The sequence below is a fragment of the Ambystoma mexicanum genome, chromosome 7p (genome assembly GCF_040938575.1).
Source record: "Ambystoma mexicanum isolate Mex_15411 chromosome 7p, UKY_AmexF1_1, whole genome shotgun sequence".
In the NCBI taxonomy this organism is placed as follows: Eukaryota; Metazoa; Chordata; class Amphibia; order Caudata; family Ambystomatidae; genus Ambystoma; species Ambystoma mexicanum.
In genome coordinates, this window is record NC_090939.1 from 939121837 (window position 1) to 939145596 (window position 23760).

The 23760-nt window shown below is 44.8% G+C and overlaps 1 protein-coding gene across 1 annotated transcript in view; it reads left to right on the forward strand.

Moving 5' to 3' along the window:
• The window catches only part of ABI3BP (ABI family member 3 binding protein), a 1926231-nt gene that overhangs the window by 933665 nt on the left and 968806 nt on the right, over nucleotides 1–23760 (forward strand). The window contains exon 10 of the mRNA XM_069637268.1: nucleotides 1463–1537. Within this exon, the coding sequence (XP_069493369.1) occupies nucleotides 1463–1537 (75 nt within the window). The remainder of the gene's footprint in view (nucleotides 1–1462; nucleotides 1538–23760) is intronic.

Consider the following 23760-nt stretch of genomic DNA (forward strand, 5'->3'; position numbering starts at 1 on the left):
GCGTTCCTCTGGAAGGGAGGGGTTGGGGCTATTACTCCATCATGCTTTTCGTCCATAGGCATTCAGGGGATCGACTTAGTCATCAGTCTAAAGACAGTCAATCAATGTGTTCAGAAAATATCATTAGAGATAAGAGGGATCATTCTCTGCATGTTTGCCATTTTGAATGGGGCGTGCCTGGCATCATTTGGACCCCCCACTGTGTGTCTCCATGTGCCCATCCACCCCCTTTATTCCTATATCTGAGGTTTGCCGTGGGCCCAGAACACACTCAGTTCCCAGTATTACCTTTTAGGCTCTGCTCAATCCCCTCATTGGTTCGCCAAAGTTCTTGGCTACACTGGTGGGAACGTTACATGAGGAAAGGCTGTCACCCTACCCTTACCTGGATGATTGCCTTTTCAGGCTCAGGAGTGTGTCTAGGTCCTGCAACCTACTGCTCAATCAGGGGAAATCATTCTTCGCCCAGGCACCAGAAATGGACACTGTATTCCACACAGATTGGGTGCTCCTTCTGACGGGCAGTGCCGTCACTTTGTCTGAGATGTCTTAGGGAAATAGTGTCCACTCCCTTGGGCCCAGCCCACTTCTAGCTGTGGAAACAGGGGCTGGTGGCAGCATTGGTGTTCATAATCACCTGGCCCTGTCAGCATCTGTGCCTTATTCTTACCCATTTACAACCATTGGGCTCTGCGGTCATGTTTCTTTGGGGCACTGATTTCCATTTTGTCAGATAATTTGTGCCTGTTAAGGTCCACTCCCAATGCAGTCCCTTACTATGGATGCCAGAGGCCTGGGTTTGTGGAAAGGACTGCTGAAGTTCGCTGGTTTAAAGGACTAGACTCTTTATTCGAAATGAAGGGCACTGGAGGCAGTCGTGTGTGCCCTGATTTTCTTTCCTCCAGTGATATAGGGCCTAGAATTAGGAGCAATGATGATTACCTGTAAGTAATCAATCCATCTCCTAACACATCAGTCCCTTGCAGTTTAACAAAATTCTCCTTCGTTACATGGGCTATTTGTGTCCACTCTGACATTTGACCGATATCCGATGCTCACCTTTTTCAGAGAATACGATACGGGAACATTGCATGCAACTGCTCAGAATGGCCTGTGCTCCCATACTGCCTCATTCTCATCAGCTGGGTGTGAGTTCTCACTTGCTCAGATACAATGAGCTCACCCTGTCTAGACATTCTCCTCGTCTCACATCCAAGCACTATCTGTATTCTGTTGGTGTGTCTCTCTCTCTGCTGAATGAAGAAATTAGGAGAGTGGGAGAAAAGTAATCTATGAGGCTTTCGTAAAGGAATGCATGCCAGACATACAGCAGTGCATTGTTGCCTCTCCAGTGCTGATGCTTAATGCATGGCTGTTCCATCACTGCCTCTGCAGCACAGCGCCATGAAACATCACTGTTGTTATGGCACAACACAAGAAATAACCATTGTCTTTGTTATAGTGTACACTGAACGTGGACTAGAATCACCCAAAGCACATGTTACTACAACTCCCGGATTGGCTTTGAGCACACCTGGTAAATAAGAGATAATTATATATTTGTTTTCAGACGTTTACTGGCTCAGGGGGTGTTGCATAAAGGAGCACACCAAAGAGCCTCATTATGAGTATTGTGGTAATGGTAAAGACATGTCGTTTAATTACTGCTTGTTTTTTCTCAAAAAAGCACCTAATCAAGCAATAATAAACAGGTTCCCGGGGTGCACCAGGTGGTAATGGCCCAAGACTGAAGCTAATAGGCCCAAACGAAGAGGCTAAGCCCTTACCATCTGCTAGAGTCTGGGTACCCGATTTATTCCTGCTAATAGCACCCCAGGTTAACGTTCCAGGGTGCTATTGGAAATGTATTTGGCTGATTCAACCAAATCCTCACCCAAGATTGCTCCTATAGACATGACAGGCTTGGTTCCATGCAGATCCCCTCTTCCATGTCTTTGGTGGCCAGGGATACAGGAGCGGCTTGGAGGCAGTTACTGCAGCAACAAAAAACAGTGGAGTGGGAGCGGGGAGCCGGTGGGGGGATGTGGATGCACACAGTGGACAGGGAAGACCACAGCAGTAAAAGCAGGAGATACCTTGAAAGGAATCCTAAACATTGCGGTTCATTGGTTTGCTGAAATTGTGCAAGGAAATAGTCATAGAGAACAAAACCTGTAAAGAATATTATGCAATTCAGGGTTTTGAAATGAGGATAGCTTGTGGGACAAAGGCATGAATGGCAGTGGCAGCATAGTAGTATGTTATATGCATTATGTTACCGACATGCTCATAAATGGGGACACTTTACATAAAATATTATGTGCAGTAAGAGGCCACATGACCAAAATTATTTTTTTTTAAGTTGAAAGAGGGACTTCTAAAACGCTAGAGGCCCTAAAAGGAGACTTGCAGGACTGTAGATATGGTCTGGTAATGTCGATGGCTTCATTAAACACTCACATGTCTTTTTTCCTACAGATTTTATATAAGAACAGCATAGCAAGGATCCCGATTTGTAATATAGTGTAGCCAGCGCGTGTACCATTGTGAAGATGCGCTGTACTGGTGTCAAACAGTTGTGACAAGGCCAAGGACCTGATCGTGTCAGAATGGGGAGGAGGGAGCTGGAGAGGGAGAGCCAGAGGCAGTTCTAACTGCAGTGGCAGCTGAGAGGGCCTACATTCCTCTTTCTCCCCCTTGTTCCAGAATGCTTGTATGCAGACCCTTTTTTGCTGCCATGCCTCTTGACAAAGATGCATGCCAGTATTTTTCTTCTTTTTCCAGATATCAAGAAATACAAAGTGACCAGAGTGACACGCCCACGGGAATCGAAGAAACATACATACATTCATCACCCACATTTAAAAACTTCAAGAGCTGCTAAGTGACCCTACCGTCCCGAAGATCTACAGCAGAGCCGCCCAGAGCACGGACAAGAGAGAATCCGCGAGAAGGCTGCAAACACACGCAGAAGCCCCAAAGACGATGTAGTCACAACACAGAGCAACAGTGGGGGAACCTTATGTACTCAGCCACTAACCACCACAGAAGGTTTCAGAGACCAACACCGTCATAGACGATCCACAACTAATCACATCAAACTCTGTCTCACACCATTATGTGTCAAGCGGCCACGGAGCCAGTGGGAGGGGCTGAAGCTCCTTTTCAAAGCTCCACCATACACACAAAATTCCAGGGATAGGGAAGACAGCTCAGCTTGGATGGGTAAAGAACACATAACAGGAAGAAGGGAGGGAGATTTAAGGGAAGACCGGAAACAGGGAAGTGTGGGTTGTTTGGGTGAGGTCAGAGAAGGTGGAGGTGGTGGACCAAGAGATCCGCAGGAGGAAGAGAGGAGCGGCGGATTGTGGAGGTGGATATTGAAAAAAGGTGAGGCACTTGTCAGAAACCCTCATCGCCTCACCCGGGCATTGAAGCTTGCTCTGGCTACGTCTCTTTGGCACTACTGGAAGACCTGACTTCCCATTTAAAGATGGTGATCACGTTGGGTCTACATAGGCGTCTTAACGTCATGATGCCATGAGGACTTGTCACGGGAGGCTTGCTTCACAGCTGCCGACTAGAAAAGGAGAATGCCACAGGAAAAATGTATAGAGCGCTACTAAGGCCCAAAAGGGCATCTAGGCACTAATCACAAAAGAGCTTCTAGGCAAGTGCATCACAACTGCCCTTGGTTTCTCATTGCACTGACGCTCCTCCTCGCCCGTAGTGCTTGCAAAACCTCTCCGTTTGGGGAAATGCTGTTCCTATTTCCTGCCAAAGGTTCCCTCCGCTTGTCTCCTTTTACTTCTACTCGCTTATTTCTTGCCTCCTATGAGTTCCTACTCATCCCAGTACCTCCAACATCATCCCTTGGATTCGTTTCTGTCCTTTTTTCTATCTGCTTACCTGGTTTAAGGGTTTTATGTGAACATTTTGCTTTTTGGAGGTCGCCCAACAAAAAGACACATTTTTTTCAGCCGATTTTGGGCAGCCTGCAAAAAGCGAAAACCCGCATTGCCTCAAGAACCCTGCACCCTCCTAAACCCTGCCCCAATGGGATTTGTTCAAAATTGGGGGGGTTTGACCCCCGAACTCCCCTCCCTCAGCACCCCCGACCCCCCACATTTCCCAGAAATAAACAATCTCACACACAAACACACACGCAACACACAAACGCAGCACACACACTGACCTGTTTGCCCTTGCGGCGTCATCCGGGTCCTGGCGTGCTTGTCAGCCCATGCGCGCACTCGTGCACTTTGCAGGGGCTGAAAGTCCGATTTAGAAAGACCGCTCTCTGCAGTGCATTCTTTCTAAATCGTTTTTTTTAATTTCATTTTTTTTCAAAAAGGTCTGTTGACCTAATACCGGATTAAGACCGCCTCATCTGACTCTATATCTAAATCTCTGGCCTTGTTGGTTGTTTTGAAGACTTACCTCAGTCCGTGATTTCCTCTGTTTTTTGGATCCCCTGTTGACAGCCACAGCTTGGCTAGAAACATCTCTTCTGGTTGGAGAGTTTTCTCCCAGACGTTGGGTTTCCTCTATCAATTGGGCTTGAGCTCTTGGGGGAGCCCATCCGTCCCCTGGCGTTTCCTACAGATGACGGGGTGGCTTCTTGTAGAGAGAGGCCTTACCTCTTCCCTTCAACATCTTCGAAAACACCAAAGGTAAGACCTGTCGCTGACAGTACTGGCTTAGTGACTGCATGGGTACTGCAGTGTGCATGTGCGTGTTTGTGGCTGGTAAACAGAAGAAGGAATGAATGTGAATTGACTGTTACTGAGTAAAAGAAGGGTGTTTGTGTAGGGGAGTGGGAAGAGGGTAGTTGTGGTAGGAGGAGGGTAGAAGTTGGAGGAGTGTAGTGTGGTAGGAGGGGGGTTGTGGGTGTAGAAGGAGAGGAGCAGTAGTAGGGGGGAGGAGCAGTAGTGGAGTAGTAATAGTGCACGAGGAAGGGAAGTAGCAGAGAAGGGGAGAAGCAGGAGTAGTAGGGTAGATGGAGGAGGAGTAGAGTGAGAAGAATAGTATAGAGGAAGAAGAATTAGCATCAAAGGGTGGTGGCAGAAGAATGGCAGAGTGAAACATTGAGGAACAGAAGGCTGGTCGGGAGGAGTCATGAAGAGGAGGCAGGTAGAGTAGAAGGGCAAGGTAACAGTAGCCGTGAGTCGAACCAGGTAAATCTAAAAGGGCTGTTGTAAGTCACGATCCTGTTCCCCTGAGACGACTAACCCGAGGAGAGAATAGGGAAAGTTAGGAAGACCCTAAGGGAGTTAGTGAGTCTGCATTCAGGGAAACCATCTTTAGGCTAAGACAGCAAACTGATACGGGTTACCTATGGGTAGCACTAACCGGGCGTTAGGGACAACTGGGTTACTGAGCAAATCCCAAGGAATACGAGAGGGACTGCGATGGCCCTAGCGCCACTTCCCAAGCCCCTTCTTTAGCCAGAGCCTTGGATTGAACCATCCGTCTGGATCGTTACTAAAAAACATTAATTGAACAGTCAAATGACCTAACGCTGTTCTTAAAAAATAAAAAATAAAGACACAGAACTTCCTACTGAGGGCCTGATCACGAGTTGGGCGGTATCCCAGCTGGGATAACGCCCAACCAAACTTTATCAGCATTAGAGGCCACCTGTCCGGCGGTGTTACCGCTGGATCACGGGTTGGGCACTAAATATAAGTCCCCATTCCCCATTGGGTCTATTGGACCCAATGGGGAATGTTTGGCACAATTACCACGCAGTAATACCGCCAGCTGTAATTGTGCCAAAAATGCTGATTTTTCCAGCGTGTTTACCCACAGCTCTGACCGGGGTAAACACGCCACACTTGTGATAGGGCCAGCCGTTAAATGCGGCTGTAACACCCGTACCACTGCATTTAAAGGCTACCGTCCAACTCATGATCAGGCCCTGTGTCTTTTAATTCTTAACGCCATCTGTGACAGTGTAGTAAGTTACTATTTTTATTCGCCCACCTAGTCCTCCCCCAATCCTGCCTCAGCTTGGTGATGTGGTAGAAGGCTACGTGATCTTTGACCCTTTAAAACCTAATCAGGTTGTCCATAATCTCTGATTATGAGAAATGGGTTTGAGCGCCGAGTAATGTGCTTGTACAGAAGGGGGTTCTGTTTGAGGGTTAGTGGGCTTGATGAAAGAGTGGAAAAAAGAGGATAGAGAAAAACATTATTATATGTGAAATGCCAGAATAAGAACAAAGAAGTAAAAAAAAGAGACTAAAAGGAGGCAAAGAAATGAATGAAAAATAAATAAATGACAAAAGGAGAGGCAAGGGGTGCAAACAGAGAGAACATGCAGAATAAAGTAGAGTCAGAAACTAGGAACATAAAAAGGAGAGAACAGGTGATATAGTCACAGAAGAAGAAATATGAATAAAGAGAAAATGAGGGAATTGAAAAGTAGTGGAAAGAGATGAAAGTAAAAATAAAAAACCCAAAAAATGACAAAGGTGGTAAAATATTCAACAAAGGTGAGAGTAAAATAATACAAATGACCAATGCAGAAAATAACAGGAGCCAAGGGAAGAAAATACCAGTGATTTGGTCGGAAGGAGACACATTTATGGATTAACATATCCCCAAACTGAACCCAACAATGTCACCCTATTCTGTGAATTTTTAGAGGAGGATTATGCCCTAGGCAATTTCTCATCACCACTTCCTCTCCCAGCATAGGTTTCTGTTACCATTCTCTGTATAGTTGTTATGTACCGTTTTGTGGAACTGTGCGTGGTAGTTCACTTTGAGCTATTTAGGTCAATGCATAATCAAGTACAAATACAAATCATAGTGTAACTGGGAAAATCCCAAATCAGCATTTCGCTAGCTGGCCTGTGTTCCTGCTTGGCTTGGTCCAGCTGTGGGATGTGGGCGAATCTGCATGCAGAACACGGCGAGCTTTATTTTCAGTATGAGCCTAGATCTATCCAAAGTTTATGAGGCTTGACTACAAATGCTGTGTGGAGATTGATATATAAAATTAGCTTGACTTGTAGGAGTTCGCTGTCTATACTTCACAGATGGGGCCCTAAGCAAACTGCATGTGTGCACAGTTTGATTTCTACTTGGCCCGACTTTAAAATTGGCTGGGTGCAGGATGACACTGTGTCTAGTTTGAACATTTCCTAATATGGCTTGCTAATCCTCTATTTATAATCATTTGGTTCATTTGGGTTTCCCCGTTTTTTTGACAGTGTAATACTATGAACTGTGACACCGAAAAAGGCCACGAAAAGAGTGAGGACAAAACAAGAGAGTGTGAAAATAAGCAGCAACAGACACTGTTTGAAACTTTCCGTTTCAATTGAATTAACTTCTTCCGATTAGTCCTAAGTATATCGGGACTGATTCACAGAGATTTGCACTGGAGCAAATCAGGAGATGCATCTAGGATCTATCTTTCACCTGATTCCCTGATGTGGAGCTGCTTGGACCATATCTGGGATGCTCACGTGCCAATATCATTCACAAAGATTTTCCAAGAGCATCCCGGAGATGCTGCAGATTTCCTACAGCTTTTAGGTTTGTGATTTAAGTTTAAGGTAGATGGTGCAAATCTGAGATGCTGATGGCCAATTCTTTTTTTTAATCAAACATTTTATTGTTTTTGAAAACATAAAAACATACAGCTTCGCGCAGCGAGGGACCGTTTATTTCCCTTTCCCGCCCAACAACAACCTCACCCCATGGATCCAATGCAATGGAGTCTCTAAAGACATCTTGTTGCATTTGTCGCGCTAGTATCTCGTAATTCTAGTTTCCTGTGCATGTCTTTGGGTGCTGGCTCGGTCTACTGATGTTGATTACCTCTCAGTGTGCGTCTTCCCACTTTTGCCATATTTTCTGGGCTTTCACAGGACATCCCCTAGCTTTGTAGACTCTTTTTTCCATTGCAATGCAGATGTCCACGTCCGTGGTCCATTGCGCGCAGCTCGGTGTCGTCTCAGAACCCCAGAGTTGTGCTATGTTTCTTTTGATTAGTGCAGTAGTGGTAGATAAAAACAGTTTTTCGTAACGTGATAGCTCGACTTCTTCTTCTATCCCCAACAGTAGATGTTTCGCGCTTCTGTGAATCGTCTTGCCCATGACCCTTCAGAGTTCATTGCAGCACTGCAGCCAGTATTGTTGAATTACGGTACATTCCCATAGTATGTGATAATAAGAGCCCTCATCCCTTTTGCATCTCAGACAGGATGAGTCAGTGGTTTTGCCCCAGTTAAATAATGCTACCCTTGGGTAATAAATTCTGTGCAATATCTTCAGTTGGATAAGTCTGAGCCTAGAAGAGATAGCTGATTCTCTGGGGAACATCAAAGCAGTTACCCATTCCTCTGGGAGTATGGCACCCATGTCCCTTTCCCATTTGGTTTTCAGGCCCAACAGTTCCCCAGTAGCAAAGGAGGTTATGTCATTGTACATGGTGAATGTAACTTTGTGCTTAATCATTTCCGGGAATAGTTTGCGTTCTAGCGGGGTATAGTCAGGCATGTCAACCATTTCGGGGAGATGAGCCTGTAGCGCATGTTTAAGTTGGGTGTAGTGATACTGCTCATTTGGTGGGAGTGCGAAGACAGTGGCTAAGTCTGTGAATGATATTATTTCGTTTTCTTTCACTACGTCCCCAATTTTGGTAATGCCTAATTGGGCACAAGAGTGCCATTTCGGTAGTTTATTCACTTCCGGGAAGTGTTTATTGTTCCACAGTGGTTGTACTGGAGTTAGCTTTTTGTCCCAGCCTAAGTATTTGTGTGTATCTGTCCATATGCGAGTTATGTGTGCCATCATGGACGGGATAGCAGACCAGACTTTTTTGCAGTAGAGGTGTTTCATAATGGGTCTTTCTTGTTGGTTGGGGTCTTGCGTTCTGTTATGCGGTAGTGTGGTGTCCCCATGGAGTCTATCGTTCACTATTGCCATCTGGCTGGCCCAGTAGTAGGTTTGCAGGCGGGGGAGTCCAATTCCGCCTTCCCATATGGATCTTTGTAGTGTGGTGACTGCCAAACGAGGGTGACCCCCATTCCATAGCAATTTCCTTAGTGTCTGGTCTATTTTGTGGAATTCACTGGGCGCTATAGGTAGTGGTACGTTTTTTGTAATATGTAGAGAAAGCGGGGAGCGCCAGCATCTTAAAAAGTGCAGCTCTCCTAATAGTGTTAGTGGTAAGGACATCCAGTGACAGACGTCCACCTTGAATCTCGTTGTTATTTGGTGTAGGTTCTTGGGCACATAGTCTGTTAGGTTATTCGTAATCTGTATGCCTAGATATTTGAATTGTTCCTTCTCCACACGGTAGGGGCACTCGTCTGGCACTGCGCTTTCTGTTTGCTTCAATGGGAATAGTATGGACTTAGTCCAATTGACACGGAGACCCCTTGATGGCCAATTCTTGACTTGCTCCAGTGCAAACCTTTTGAATGAGGCTCCTACTAATATTTAATACAGTTTGCAGAGTATATCTGTTTTTGCCTATTCTAAAATTAATTGCCTCTTTGGTGAGGCAGTTATGTTCCTAAAATCTAGATGAAATTTAGTCCTTCAAAATTATCTTAATTGAGCATTTCTCACTCGGTTTTAAAAAGGGCAATATTGTAAATAAAAATAAAATGTATTATGGTAACCCCAGACTGACATACTAATAAAATAAAAGCATAGTATAATTTCGCAGTCAGTGTTTCAGGGAGTTGATACACACTGCCCTCAAATTCAATCATTTTGATGCCTCTTGTTGGGTTGGAGCAGTCACTTGTGGTCTTTGGGATCTCTGTTTTGCCCAGGATATCCTCTGGATGTTACTTGTGCTGTTCAACATAGCACCAACCTAAACTCATCACACCACAACATTGTATATTAAGTAAATTACCAAATCCTACCCCCTTAAACATGTATCAACTAGTATTAACTACTGCTGCTCTTGAAAGACCGATGTTCATCTTCAAACAGACCTCATACCTCCCCCTGCTTTTGTTTCCCAGCCTCCTTTGTTCATCTCTTTCCCATCTCCTGAGTTGACACATTTTAACAAGCATTGGCAAAGTCAACAGTTTTGTGTAGGCATGCCATAATGCAGAGACGTTGGCCAGGATTGTCTAATAAGCGGGGCCTGAAGTTAATGTAGTTGGGCCCACCACAACAACACTGACATCTGTAAAAGCCCACACTGCTATGATGAATGGGCATTTACAGAGGCTGGGTTGACATGGCCCACTCGGGCCCTAGCCTGCCTCCGCCTCTGCCATAATGGTACCACCATGCTTTAAGATGGTAACAGCTAGAACATAGTGTGAGTACCTTGGCATATGATAGCAGTGCCTGAAAAGTAACTATATGCAAGATAAAACTGCTGGCTTTGCCAGCGTTTCTTTTAAACAGGCCTTTAGTGGGGTAGATGAACAAAAAAGGGGGGAATACCACATGTAATCCATCGGCTATCTCACCCTCACTCCCCGAAGACCCCTTACCCAGGTGATCCTCCCTGGACTGGTCCACCCCCAGGGTCTGGATCCAACGGCGTTGGCCATGCCCTGGCCACCAGAGAGAGAGATCCCCCGGGGATTAGCAGGTGAGATACCCTCTGGATTCTCATAGAAAGACATTTTTATTGCAGCAGTAACACATTTGCAAATGCAATTGTGCTATTAGTTCTCAGCATACTGTTTATAAAGAACACTGGTCGGTCACGATTTGATGTTAAGGCTTGATAAAGATAGCTGAAAGAGACCTAGGAAGATGTGTTTTGGGCTGGGATGTGCTGGTAATGGGTGGACCTTAGGGATTAGCATGGCCAAGCGCAGTCAATGGGTGTGCAAATACCCTAACAACACCCACAGGATGTATATCCCCCCTCTCATCCCATCTTCTTTCTTTCTGTACTCCAATGCAATCGTTTTGGCTTAAGCACCACCTAATAGCCAAAAATTAATATAGCAGCCACGAGGAAGGGGATATGTTTAGATGCAGGACACAGCTCAGTATCTGTAGGAAAAGGTACACATAACCCAGAATAGGCAAAGGACACATTTTAGCAGAATGAAAAAGGGCTCAAGCATGCAGACAGATTGGAAGTGTTGGGGTGGTCAGGAAGGGTCCTCATGATTACCAGGGGTTCATGTTGTGCACACCATATTGATGACTGGGGGTGGTGATGAATTGGTCTGTAAGGTGCAATTTCATATGTATTGAAGTGTAGTTAATTTTGGATGGGATATGTTACTTTAGTGTTCCTATTTGTCAAGAAATGTATACATATTAGATTGCAGATGCATAGAAAGATAAAATGTCAAACCCACCAAATGTAAAAACATACATGCACATTCATACAAATGCATGGAGAATTCATGAATCTCAATATAGTGGGCTTTTCACAAATGAATAAAAAACAGAGTAGTCGGGGCTGTTTTGCAAAGTGAACTTTGAAACAGGCTCTGTGGGGTTTTACAAAACCAGGGGATAGGTGAATAAGTAACGTCACAACCTTCGCGGTCAGCAGAGCTGCAGGAACTAGCAATGAGTTTTATGGCCTGATAAGTGTTGTAGATAATCTATGTAATCTCCTGATGCCTGAGAGCGTGACAGAAGGGGTTTCATTATTTTGTTTTGGTCTGCAGTAAAGTGCAGAGTAAGCCAATAATACCCAAGGCTACCCAGGAGTTTCAATTGTGCGATAAAGTGACAGTTTTGTAGATTGGACAGTTTCAGTGGAACAGTGACCTGGGGGATGAGATAGCATTACTAATTCAAAGAGAAATTATTTACCTAGCCTTCCTCATATCGCTTGAAATATTTACGCGAACCATGTGTAAATTAAAAGTTAAGGCTAAAGAGCTTAGGCCAGTTATTGCTACCAATGAATTATGTTACAATACCAATGTTTAACCATGTGCTGACGTCATGACCCACCACAAATGAAACCTAAGAAGAAGTGTTATGATCTGAAGATGACTATTAAGATAAAACTGGCCAATGAAAACATAGGACTTGTTAAAAGATGGGATTTCCTTGCAGAGGTTTTGGGCCAATCATGTTTGAGGGGTGGAATGTAATAAAGTAGAGTGTTTTAACTGTTGCAAAAATGTATAAAAGATGTCAACTGATGTGGTTTGTTGAGACTTGGGTTAGTTTGGTCCTACAACACCATCTAACTGCTCCCTGGATGATAAAACTTACTTTATGCACAAAGCATGCACTCGTTCCTGAGCTGGTGGACCCAGTTTAGGCTGAGGTAATTAGGGGTCTTCCCCCACAAATTTGGTGAGCTAGCCAGGAGCCCAGGCTTTCCAAGATGTTGGGGGTCTTCTGTCCACACCTCTCACCTGCGGCACCTCATGGACCAGTCTTCTGTGCACGGTGAAAAAGAGGTCTGTGGACGCCATACTGGTTAAAGGTCCGTCTGCTCTCCAGAGATGTGGTGCTGTGGCCTAGCTGTGCAGGGCGACTTGATGGAGCACCACATCGGAGCACCTCAGGTTCACAGGAGTGCATGTTTGGGGTATAAAGCAAGGGGGGGGAAGAAGGGTTGTTTGTTTGATTTAAGGGGTTTGGTAAGGGTAGACTTTGAGTGTGGGCGTGAAATTAGTTGAGGTTGCGGGGATTGGAAAAGTGTATGTTTTTGATAGAGTAATTAAACTGTTCTGTGTTGTAAGTGCCTTGTATATATTTTTACCTGGTTTGTTATTTTAGAGGTGGTATCTTACCCACACAACCAGTGTGAGGCTTGTCCTGATACCCTTTAGTTTGCTTGTCTGGTTGGCTGGAGCCCTCATCTGAAGGTAGGGTGGTATCTTGAGATAAGTTCAATCATAAATACCTTTCTGAAGAAGGCCCTTTACATTCTCTTTTCTTAGCTCTGCGGACCCAGCCCTCACCTCACATTTTCTTGGTTAGTCTAAGTAGTGAAGGGGAAACTTCCTGTAGCCAAGAAAAGACAGTTTTGTAGTAAAGAAGGCCGTACTAGTGATAAATAGAGCGAGAGCAGCGGTGCTGTAGTGGAAAGCATTGCACCCTTCCTATGGTCGAGTTGTGGGGATATCTCTGAAATATTGTCCGGCACTGGCAGAGTGTTTTTTGATAAGACGCTGGGCCTCGGCCTCATTACGAGTCTGTCGGTAGCGGTGCTGGAAAAACCGCCAGGCTGACGCCAGACCCGTAATACCATTCCGCCCCCGTGATTGCCGGAATCACCGGGGCATTACAACCCCGGTGACCCTGGTAATTCCGGAGGCGGAATTCTGTAAATCCCCATTCACATGGGATGGGGACCATGGAAACACCGGCTCCGTTTATGACAGAGCCGTTGTTTCCATGTCCGCCTGCAGGACTCGGAATCAGACGGTCCGGAAACAACGGTGGCAGCGGATTTACCGCCACCGTTGTTTCCGGACTGGCTGACTCATAATGAGGCCCGCTGCCTGTCTTTTGTGTACGAATGAGAAGTAGAATTGAAGTGAAATAGTGACGCAAGGTAATTGCAGTATAAATGAGTGTGGTGAGTGTAGAGAATAACTAAGGAATTGGGAAAGGGTAAAAAGGGGGTTCTTTGGGTAAACATTTTTGTGCCACGGTACGGCTCAACATGTCTTCAGTGAAATTATTTTTTGATAACTTGGGGAAGAGTATGGAAATGCCATTAAATCACTTGTGCCAGGTGTTGCCGTACATAATGCGAACATTTTAAAATACCACAGGGAGTGGTTGCAGGAAAATAAGGGCAACATGACATATTCTTGGCCTAATTAAGGGTGGAGGAGCGCGAAAAGGTGAGGCAATCTGTCAAAAAAGTGAATGAAGGATTGAAAATTGATGGTTATGTTCCAGGTCCAATGCTGATGAGTGTTTCTGAGGGGGTAGGGGAGGATTTCAATGGGGAAGCAGGTTATTTAGTGGGTTCGGAGGAACAAGTCCCTGGTTTAATGGGCCAACTGGAAATGATTATGGCGGATTTTATGGGATTCAGATTTGGTCATGTGGGAGGCTGGGACACGTGCCGTGAGATTGTCATGGTGAACCACAGTATTTCAACATGGGAGCACAGGCGATGCAATCCCCAAACCTGCTATATGCCCCAGGCTCTGTGCAATCGCAGCAGGCACAGGTTGAACAGAACCCAGCGACTGGGCATGTACAGTCCTATGGGATGCCACCAACCATGCCAGCACAAGCATCAGTGCATACAAATCCTTTAGCCCAAGGAACGGTTACTCACTACGCAGGAGCAAATGTTTTTGGAGGAAATCCTTTTTCTCTCTCCTTGGTGCTAATATGTGCTAATATGTACCATGAGTAGGACAGCCCACAGGGGTCTCTGATGTGTCCAGTCCTGTCTATTAACAACGATCTGGAAGAGGAACCCCAGATAGGTGTGCAGGTAGGTGACTGAATGTTCTCATTTATAGTCAACACCCCGATTCTCAGTACCTCACAGCGTTCACGTATCGTGGTCAGAGATTCAAGCACACAAGGTTGCCCCAGGGGTACTGCAAATCTCTTCGCGTTTTTAATAAGGTGGTTCAAATGGATTAATGGAATTTACATGTGTCCAGTACCGTAATTCAGTACGTGGATGATCTATTAGTCTGTAGCACTTCAGAGGAGCAGTGTTGAGCAGATTCTATAATGCTCCTCACCCTGCTCGCTGAGAAGGGGAACAAAGTGGACAAGGAAAAATTGCAGTACTGTCAGACAGAGGTAGTATATTTGGGGCAAGTAATATCACACGCAGGAAATAAGGTAATGCCACTGCAGTTCAGAGTACGTCTCAGCCAGTTACAGTGAAACAGATGCAGCAGTTTCTGGGACTATGGAACTATTGTAATCATGGATCTTTGATTACTTTAGTTACGTGAGGCCTTAATGCACAGAAGGTGAAAGGTCCGATAAAGTGGTCTGAGGAAATGGGAACTTGCTTTTGGGAATGCAAGGCTGCGATCAGCAATGTTCCAGTCATGGTGACGCCGAATTACAAGAAGACATTTTATCTTTTTTCACATTCAAACAGGCAGGTGATGACAGCAGTCCTGACCCAGCAAACATCACTAGGCCACAAACCTTTAGCGTATTACAGAGGACTCCTAGACCCAGTGATGCAGGGACAGTTCTCTTGTGAGCAAGCTCTAGCGGCCGCGGCTTGTGTGATTCAAAGTTATTTGACCATTACTATGGGTTGCCCGGTGACATTGCATGTGGAGCATGCGGTCTATGCGATTCTAGAAAAGTCTATGTCCACGTTAATGACTCTGAGAGTTTCAGGGTCTGAGGTTATTTTGTCAAATGCAACGATTCATCCCGTGTGATGTTAACTAGTCAATCCCTTGACATTTGCAGCAGGGCCAGTGCTGCCTGAGGACATTGACATTGTTCATGATTGTGCCACGTGTGAAGGGGAAGAAGAAGAGAAGGTGCCCTTGTGAAGGAGGATGCCATGGAGGGTTGGAGGTGAATTTTGTTGATGGGTCTTCAACCAACAACCAGGAGACTGGTGAGAGGCATACGGGTACAGCTGCTGTGGGTCTTGTGAATGGGGAGTACCAGGTCAGACTGAAGAGACGGTTGCCTTCTAATTACTTAGCGCAAGCAGCAGCGCTAGTGGCACTCATAGAGGCGCTGGAAATAAGTAAGGGGAAGGTGGTCACTGTTTATTCTGACTCCGCGTACGTCGCCTCCAACATCCATTCTGGGTTATCAAGATGGCAGGGAAGAGGGTTTAGGAGGTCTGACAGATCCCCTATCCAGCATGCTGTGCTGGTATCTCGGCTAATTGAAGTGTTAACTTTGTCAGCAGTGAGAGGTTTAATCAAATGCACGGCCCAGACCAACCGATCTAATTCAATAGCTCTCATGAATGAGACTGCAGACAAAGCGGCGAAGGAACAGCATATTTACCATTTGCAGATTTCCACAAAATGGAAACAGTGTCCCAACAGGTACAGTTACCAGCCCTGTACACCGCAGCCGCAGTGCTCCAGATAATGTCTGTCTATGACTATTTATTTGTTGAGCGCCAAATGTCTCAGGCATCAGGGCGCTACATGCAGACAGAGACAAAACAGGTTGGACAGGACAGACAATAAAAAGGGTGGTAGGTAGGTAAGGCCGGCCTAAGTAATTAGTCTGGTTTTCAGATTTTTCCTGAAGGCAAGATTATTCTTTTCCTTCTGCAGGCATTCAGGTATTTTGTTCCACGCCTAGGCCATCAGGACTGGGAAATATCGACCCTTTACACTGCTTCTCTTCACATGTGGGATGGTAAGACACTGTGGGCCTCATTAGGACCCTGGCGGAGAGGGTGTTACGCCAGCGTAGTGCATGGCGTACCTCTCCGCCATACTACGAGTTCCCGTAGCGCCATGGCGGCCTTTTCCGCCTGGTTTTACCAGGCGGAGAAAACCATGGCGCTACGGGACCTCGTTGTTAATTACGCCACCGTATTTTACGGTGGCGTAATTAACTCCTTCCCCACTCCCATTATACCCTATGGGGCAAAAATGGGAATGGGGAAGGGCAGAATGGGGATTGGGGATTTACCGCTCCGCCGAGGTCGGAATGGGGCGGTAAATCCGCCAACCCCCATGGCGCTATCGGCGGCTTTCCGCCATGCTTCGCGGTGCATTTAGCACCGCGAAGTCCGCCTGGGTCCTAATGAGGCCCTGTGTGTCGGAGGACCAAAGGCTGTGTGTGGGTTTGTAGACTTCCAATTTCTCCTTCAGATATGATGGTGCATTGCCAAATAGACATTTATGGCCCGAGGTAATATTTTGAACTAGATTCCGACGGTAAGAGGGAGCCAGTGAAGTTCTCTACATGCCCCTGATACCAGATCCTTATGAGCAATGTTAAAAACTTCTCAGACCACATCATTCTGCATTGCTGTAGCTTGACTAGGCAGTTTTTACTTGCCCCACCCAGTAAGGAATTACAGTAATCAAGTCTGTGTAGAACAATTGCACAGACTAATTTCTCACGATTGTTCTGGGTTACCAGAGGACAGATCTGTCTGAGAACTCTCAGGTAGTAGTTGGAATTTTTAACTACAGATACTCACATAAATGATGTAGTTAAAAATTCCAACTACTACCTGAGAGTTCTCAGACAGATCTGTCCTCTGGTAACCCAGAACAATCGTGAGAAATTAGTCTGTGCAATTGTTCTACACAGACTTCATTACTGTAATTCCTTACTGGGTGGGGCAAGTAAAAACTGCCTAGTCAAGCTACAGCAATGCAGAATGATGTGGTCTGAGAAGTTTTTAACATTGCTCATAAGGATCTGGTATCAGGGGCATGTAGAGAACTTCACTGGCTCCCTCTTACCGTCGGAATCTAGTTCAAAATATTAACTCTGGGCCATAAATGTCTATATATATATATATACCCAAGGTTTTAACTCTGTCAACGACCGCAACAGGACCCCAATCCATACTAAAACTCTTGTAATTTTGACCCAATTGTTCTCTGGCCTGATTTGATCTGTAGGCCATAAGTTTGGTTTTGGCCACATTCAAGCATAGCCAATTAGTGGTCATCCATTCCTTGATGAGGGTCTACATTTTGTCCAGGTTCTCCTGATCTGCCTCTGGTTTCCACTCAGCTCCATAGCCAGCTCCAAATCATCAGCATAGTTAGCGAAAAAGACCCCCAATTTTTCAATTTCAACACATAGGGGCTTAATGTAGAGGTTGATCAAAGATGGGGAGCTACAAGCCCCCTGTGTTACCCCACAGGAAATAGGAGCAGAGTTGGATGTCACACCCCCCCAGCAGACCCTGGAGTTACGACTGCAGTGAAAGGACACCATGCATACTGTAGCTTCATCAGATAGGCGGACCATATGAGTCAGTTTCTTTAACAGCCGTTTGTGATCTAAAAGGTCAAAGGCCGCTGATAGATCTAAAAGTATAAGCAAGCCCGACCCACTCCTTTTCAACGCAGCTAACATATGGGTCCGTAAATCAAGAAGAGCACTCTCGTTCCGTAAGATGTAAGGAAACCCCAAGTGATGCTGTATCTGAAAGGTGGCCATTTTATCCATGATTTTCAGAAGGAAAGAAGTATTTATTATAGGCTTAAAATGTGTGTAATCCTCAGGATCTAGACCCGGTTTCTTCAATAATGGTGTCACAGCTACATCTTTATTGGCAGCCGGAAAAATGCCCTGCGCAAAGGAGGCATTTATGAATCTTCTGAAGAACCGCACAAACATAGCCCTATTTATTTTCTAAGATGATTTCAGATAGAAGGAGATCCCCGGACAGCTAGTTGGGTGCATGTCTTTCAGCAAATAGGTTACTTCACTGTCGGTCACAGGGAGGAAGTTAAAAAGCCCCTTCGATTCGAAACACAATTCCAGATCTGGGTTTAAGGAGGGTTCTGGCTGAGGTTGTGTTTCTAACGCGGAGCACATTTTTATACGAGCCGCAGTAATTTTCTCTGCAAAAGCTTTCTGGATAATGATACAGGCCTCTCTATCAGGATTGAAAGGTGGGGTCAGAACATTTGGTTTTTCCCAGGATTTATATAGTTTAAATAATTCCTTTCTTTCATTTCCCACTTTAGTTATTTGATCATTGTAGAAAGATGTTTTGGCTTCCGTAATTTGTATTCCTTCTCAATGATTTTCCAGGAATTTTTATTTTCCTGGGTTTTCTCCTTAATCCAGCTCAGCTTTTCTTTTTTCCTATTTAATGGCATTAAGGTCCATTGTTAACCAATTTTGATGGTTAGGACGCTCTCTAACAATTCTGGTTTTAAGTGGTGCCATGCAGGGACATTTTTATGGGAGGGCAAAAGGGGCACTTGCCCAGGGCCCCACCTTGGAGGGGGCCCCAAAAGGCTGCCTGATCTAAAGAAGTAAGATTCCTTTGTTCACCGGACTCAAATAGCACACATCAGGATATTGTATGGCATGGCGCTGAGGCTCTAAACCTATTGCCTGTCTATCTTGGCAAGTACATTCTGCCTCGATCAATGCATCATGTAATTCTTTCTGTGTTCATTATGGTATATTGGGTATTATGTTGATCATGTGGAATGGCCAATTTTGAAATGCATATTGGTAAATTGAGTGCCACAATGGTTCAGATGTTAGCTCAGTGTGTTAAGCACTCATTGCAGAGATGTGTGTTCGTGTGCAAGATTAGAATAGCACATTCCTGTAAGGCTGACTGAGCCTTTCCTGTGCCTGAAGTTTATAAACCTGCCTGCATATGTACTTGGTCTTGCAGCTCAACAGGTGCTATTATCAGCAATCTATCTGCACCAGATAGGAGTTGCTATAAAAACAAACATGTCATCCTTATGGTGAAGGTCTAGAAATTGGTTTGTTCCGATGGGGTGTTGTAAAACTTAGGTAATCACCTCCAACGGTGAGCATAAACTGTTAGTCCCAGAGATGACTAAGTATCCAAATTTGGAGCCAAAGCATTCATGCTTGTATCCTGGCTTTGCCAGCAGACAATACAGTGATCCTGGTCAAATCATCTAATATGTTGTACATTACTGTACTGTCTTCTGTGAGGTTTGCCTCCTCGCATGCTGGTGGCATCATTTAGCCCATTACTCGATCTTTCTTCTTACGTTGGCCATTTGAGTGGAAGGGGTGGTAGACAGAAGGAAGCGGACCAGATGGTGCAGGACTCGGGCAAGCATATTTTAAATTCTGCTCCTTTGACACAAAAAACGCTTTGCATTTTTTAAAAAGTCAAAGGTTTTTCTGCCCGTTTATGAATGGCAATTTCACAAGAAGACCAACCCAGATTAAATCTGTTAAATCACACTGATTGGTATGCTGGTACTTATATACTTCTTTTGATGATTGAGAGAATGAAGCTAGAATTATTCTGTTAAACGATTCTATTATATTTTGTTTTTAAAAATTGTCATGTTTGGTATTGTGATTGGTGTACTTTCCAAGTCAGTTTTATAAAATGAGATTATTTTAGCTCATGGTAAGAACTGGTAACGAAAGTGTTCAAATGCAGAAATTGCTAAATTGGCACCAATCCCAGATTCACCCCTTAACCAGTGGGTGTAATGGTGGGCATCTAATTTAATCTTGTATTGCCTAGCGTCTCGAAAATGCCAGTCCCTAAACCTTTCAAAATTGGTGGCCCTTCAAAGAGATTTCCTTCTCAGGGTATGATCTTCAAAACAGCCTCACTCATGGTGTCACTGGCTATAGTGCTGCTTCCATTATAATAGTGAGCATTGATATATTCCACACCACAGGCACTTTAGTCTTTTGATCTCTAATGGCAACACTATTTGAAAACCATGTCCCACTTCTAATCTCATTCTGTCTGGATACAGACACTTTCCTGGTAGCTTCTAATCTGCATCCACTATCCATGCTATCATGTGTGTAGCTTTCTCCTTACTACCAATTGCTCTCCTCTATCCATGGTTGAGCATGTTTGCATTCTGTGAGGCAGCAAATGTGAGTTCTCTGTCTATTCTGGGTTACATGTACCTTTTACATACAGTCCTGGATCAATACTACAGGCTGCATACCTTCCTGGATGATATTGATAAAAAGCCTCCTGTATCTATGGTAGAACAGAAGTAACCTCTTCGTAGACCGATAATGTTGGCCTTCAAATGGTAAGGGGACTTAAAGTGAGTAAACATCCTTATTTTTAATGCTGTGAGGCAACATATTAACTTATAGGTTGTGATTGTGGCAGGGGGTAGCGCGGTAGATATTCTTGATCACTTAATTCCTTTGGTTTGGTGGAGGGGGGGCCCAAAGATGTCCGTGCCCAGGGCCCCAAAAGTGCTTAAGAGGGCCCTGGTGCCATGTTGTTAAAAAAGCCTTTAAGGGTTCATTATAGCATTTCACTAACAGAACCAGGCAGTGTTGGTCTGTTGTTTTAGACATAGGTTCTTCCAAACAGTTAGTTAAACAGTTAGTTAAGTCTCTCTTTTTGATTCTTTGAAAGTTCCTACTATAGCTCGGAGTCGAGGTCTCATGTTTACGCCTATAGAGTAGTGGGAGCTCTATCGTGGCTAAAACAAAAAAATGGTCCGACCATATACAAAGTGACATTAGTACGTTGGATATGTTAATGTTACAACCAGATAGCCAATTTAACGTGTGGCCCTTTATGTGAGAAGGGGCTACATTATGTACCTGAATGTCCATATTGTTTAACGAGCGCTCTAAGTACATGGCTGCTTTGTCTGCAGGATCAACCTTCCAGTGATTTAAGATGATGGAACAATTAGGCTTTTTTAGGGGATATAACAACTGGGCAATATGTTTATTAAAAAGGGGCATCCCAGTTGGGGCCTGTAAATCAAGATAAAATGTATACTATGATTGGGATTAGGGGTAATCTTTGTAGGTAAGATTTCACACACAGCACAATCAATTTTGCTCTCATATTCCTTTTTTTACAAATAATGGCAACACCACCCCCAGTGCCTTTGGTTTGATTTTTCCTGAAAAATATGTATCTTGGGTGGGTCGCTTGCTCAATCACAGGCCCATGCGAGTCCAGAAGCCATGTCTCTGTAATAATAGAAATGCAAGGGAAAGCCCTGACAGAAGAACAGGAGCTCTGGGAAAAGAGAGGATGTGTTCTCTCACCCACAGATTTGCTTTGGAGACAGGAGGTGACTGGGAAGGTAGTATTTATTTATTTTATTTATGTATTTATAAAGCGCCCGCAGCCCGCAGTCATTGGGGTGCTAACAAAGACACAGTGCGACTAAACATATAAGATGCCAACTTGAAGAGCGAAGGAATCTCATAGGTTGGTATAGAGTAAACAGGGCTTTAGAATATTGTGGTATTTTGCCATGTAGGCACCTATGGATCAGAGTGCCTACTTTAAAGTCAATCCGTTCCCGGATGGGTAACCTCTGTGGTCCGAGATATGTGTTCTTCTATGGGTGTTAGTCACAATTCGAACTGCATTGTTCTGGATCACCTGGAATATCTTAACGTTGAATGAGGAAGATCCGCTAAGTAAGGAGTTAAAATAATCCAACCTAGTCAGAATGGTGGCTCTTGCGATGGATTTAGAGAGGCTTCTAGCTGTAACCGTAGGGTTTTTACCTTATATTGGGTTTTTATCACATTGGGCCTCATCACGAGTTTGGCGGTAACCCTTAAATCCGACGGTCGTGCTATTACCGCCGGATTTAAGGGTCCGCCAAATCAGGGCTTTGGCGGATTTCTCCCCAGCTCTGTGCTGGGGGAAATCCGCCAAAAATGTACGCTATTACCGCCAGCAGGAAATCCACCGGCGGTAAGAGCGCGAAAATTCCCCCTTGAGCCCAATGGGGAATGGGGCATTCCCGAATGGTCTCAGTGGGGAATGGGGCATTCCATTACCGCCAAACCCATGATCCGGCGCTAATAGCGCCAGGGGTTTGGCGGTAGGGCTAATTCCACCGGTGGTAATACCGCTGGCATTACCGCCCAACTCATGATGAGGCCCATTGTCTTTTAATGAGAACTACTATATTCAGTACTCAGGTTGTTCCAGGCCTGGTTGGATCCAAAAATCATCAGCTCCATTTTGCTGCCATTCAAGCACAACCAATTCTCCGACATGCAGTTGTCAATGTGTTCATAGATGTTAGACAGCGTTCTAGCATCCATGGCTTAGTTCCCGGTAAGTTCCAGGACAATCTGGGTGTCGTCAACATAATTTGTAAAAGCGACCCCCAGTTTGTTGAGAAGTGCACAGAGCAATCTGATGTAGAGATTGAAAAGCACTGGCAAGATAGATGCACCCTGTGGCAATCCACAGCAGATCAGAGCAGAAGAGGAATAAGCATCTCCACACTGTATTCTGGATTCCCATCATGAAAGAAAGGAGTGGAGCCAGACCATGGCTTATTTTGAACATTGGCCTAGATCCTTTAGGCAGGTAAGCAGATGATCACAGTTAATGAGATCCAAAGCCACAGAGAGGTCTAACAAGATCAACATCCCGGCCTTACCTCTGTCCATGATCTCCATCATTTGAGTCTGCAGATCGACAAAGGCAGTTTCAGTGCTGAATGATGGTCTAAAACCAGATTGTCGATTGTGTAGAATACCATAGGACTCCAGGAAGGATTAAAGCTGGGAGGTGGCAAATTTGTCAAGGATTTTCAAAAGAAATTGGCTGTTGGTGATTGGTCTCAGATTGCTAGGCTCTCTGGGGTCAATATTATGTTTCTTTGGTATTGGTGTGACTGTAACTCTTTTGATACAGGATATTCCCTAAATGATGCGTTCACTAGGAGTGTCAGGAAAGGAACAAATAGATCCTTGTGTTCCAGAATCAGTTTTGGAGGAAGGAGATTATGAGGACAGGAGGTAGGGTGTAACGAGGATAACAGGATGGACATATCTTTGATTGAAATTTGAGAGAAGGAGAATTCCTAGGATTCGGGACCTTTGGGATATAAACAAGCTTGTTTGGTGAGTGAGGGATTGCTTTGTTGGCCGGACATTATTTTATTTTGGGCGTTTACAATTTTAACATCAAAAGCACCCTGTATTGAGGAGAAATCAAGGTTAGTAGGTTGAAAAGCTAACTGTGAGGAATTTGGTTTTTCCAGTGACTTCAAGATTTCAAAGAGCTTCCCATTATGGGTAGGGGAAGATTCAATTTGGACATTAAAGTGGTTCTATTTTGTTTCTAAAATTAAAGCTTTATATGCTTTAACCACATCCTTCCAAGACTTCCTGGTGTCGAGGGATTGATGTTTGAGCCATCGAGCCTCTAAGGCTCGTTTTCGTTTCCTCAGT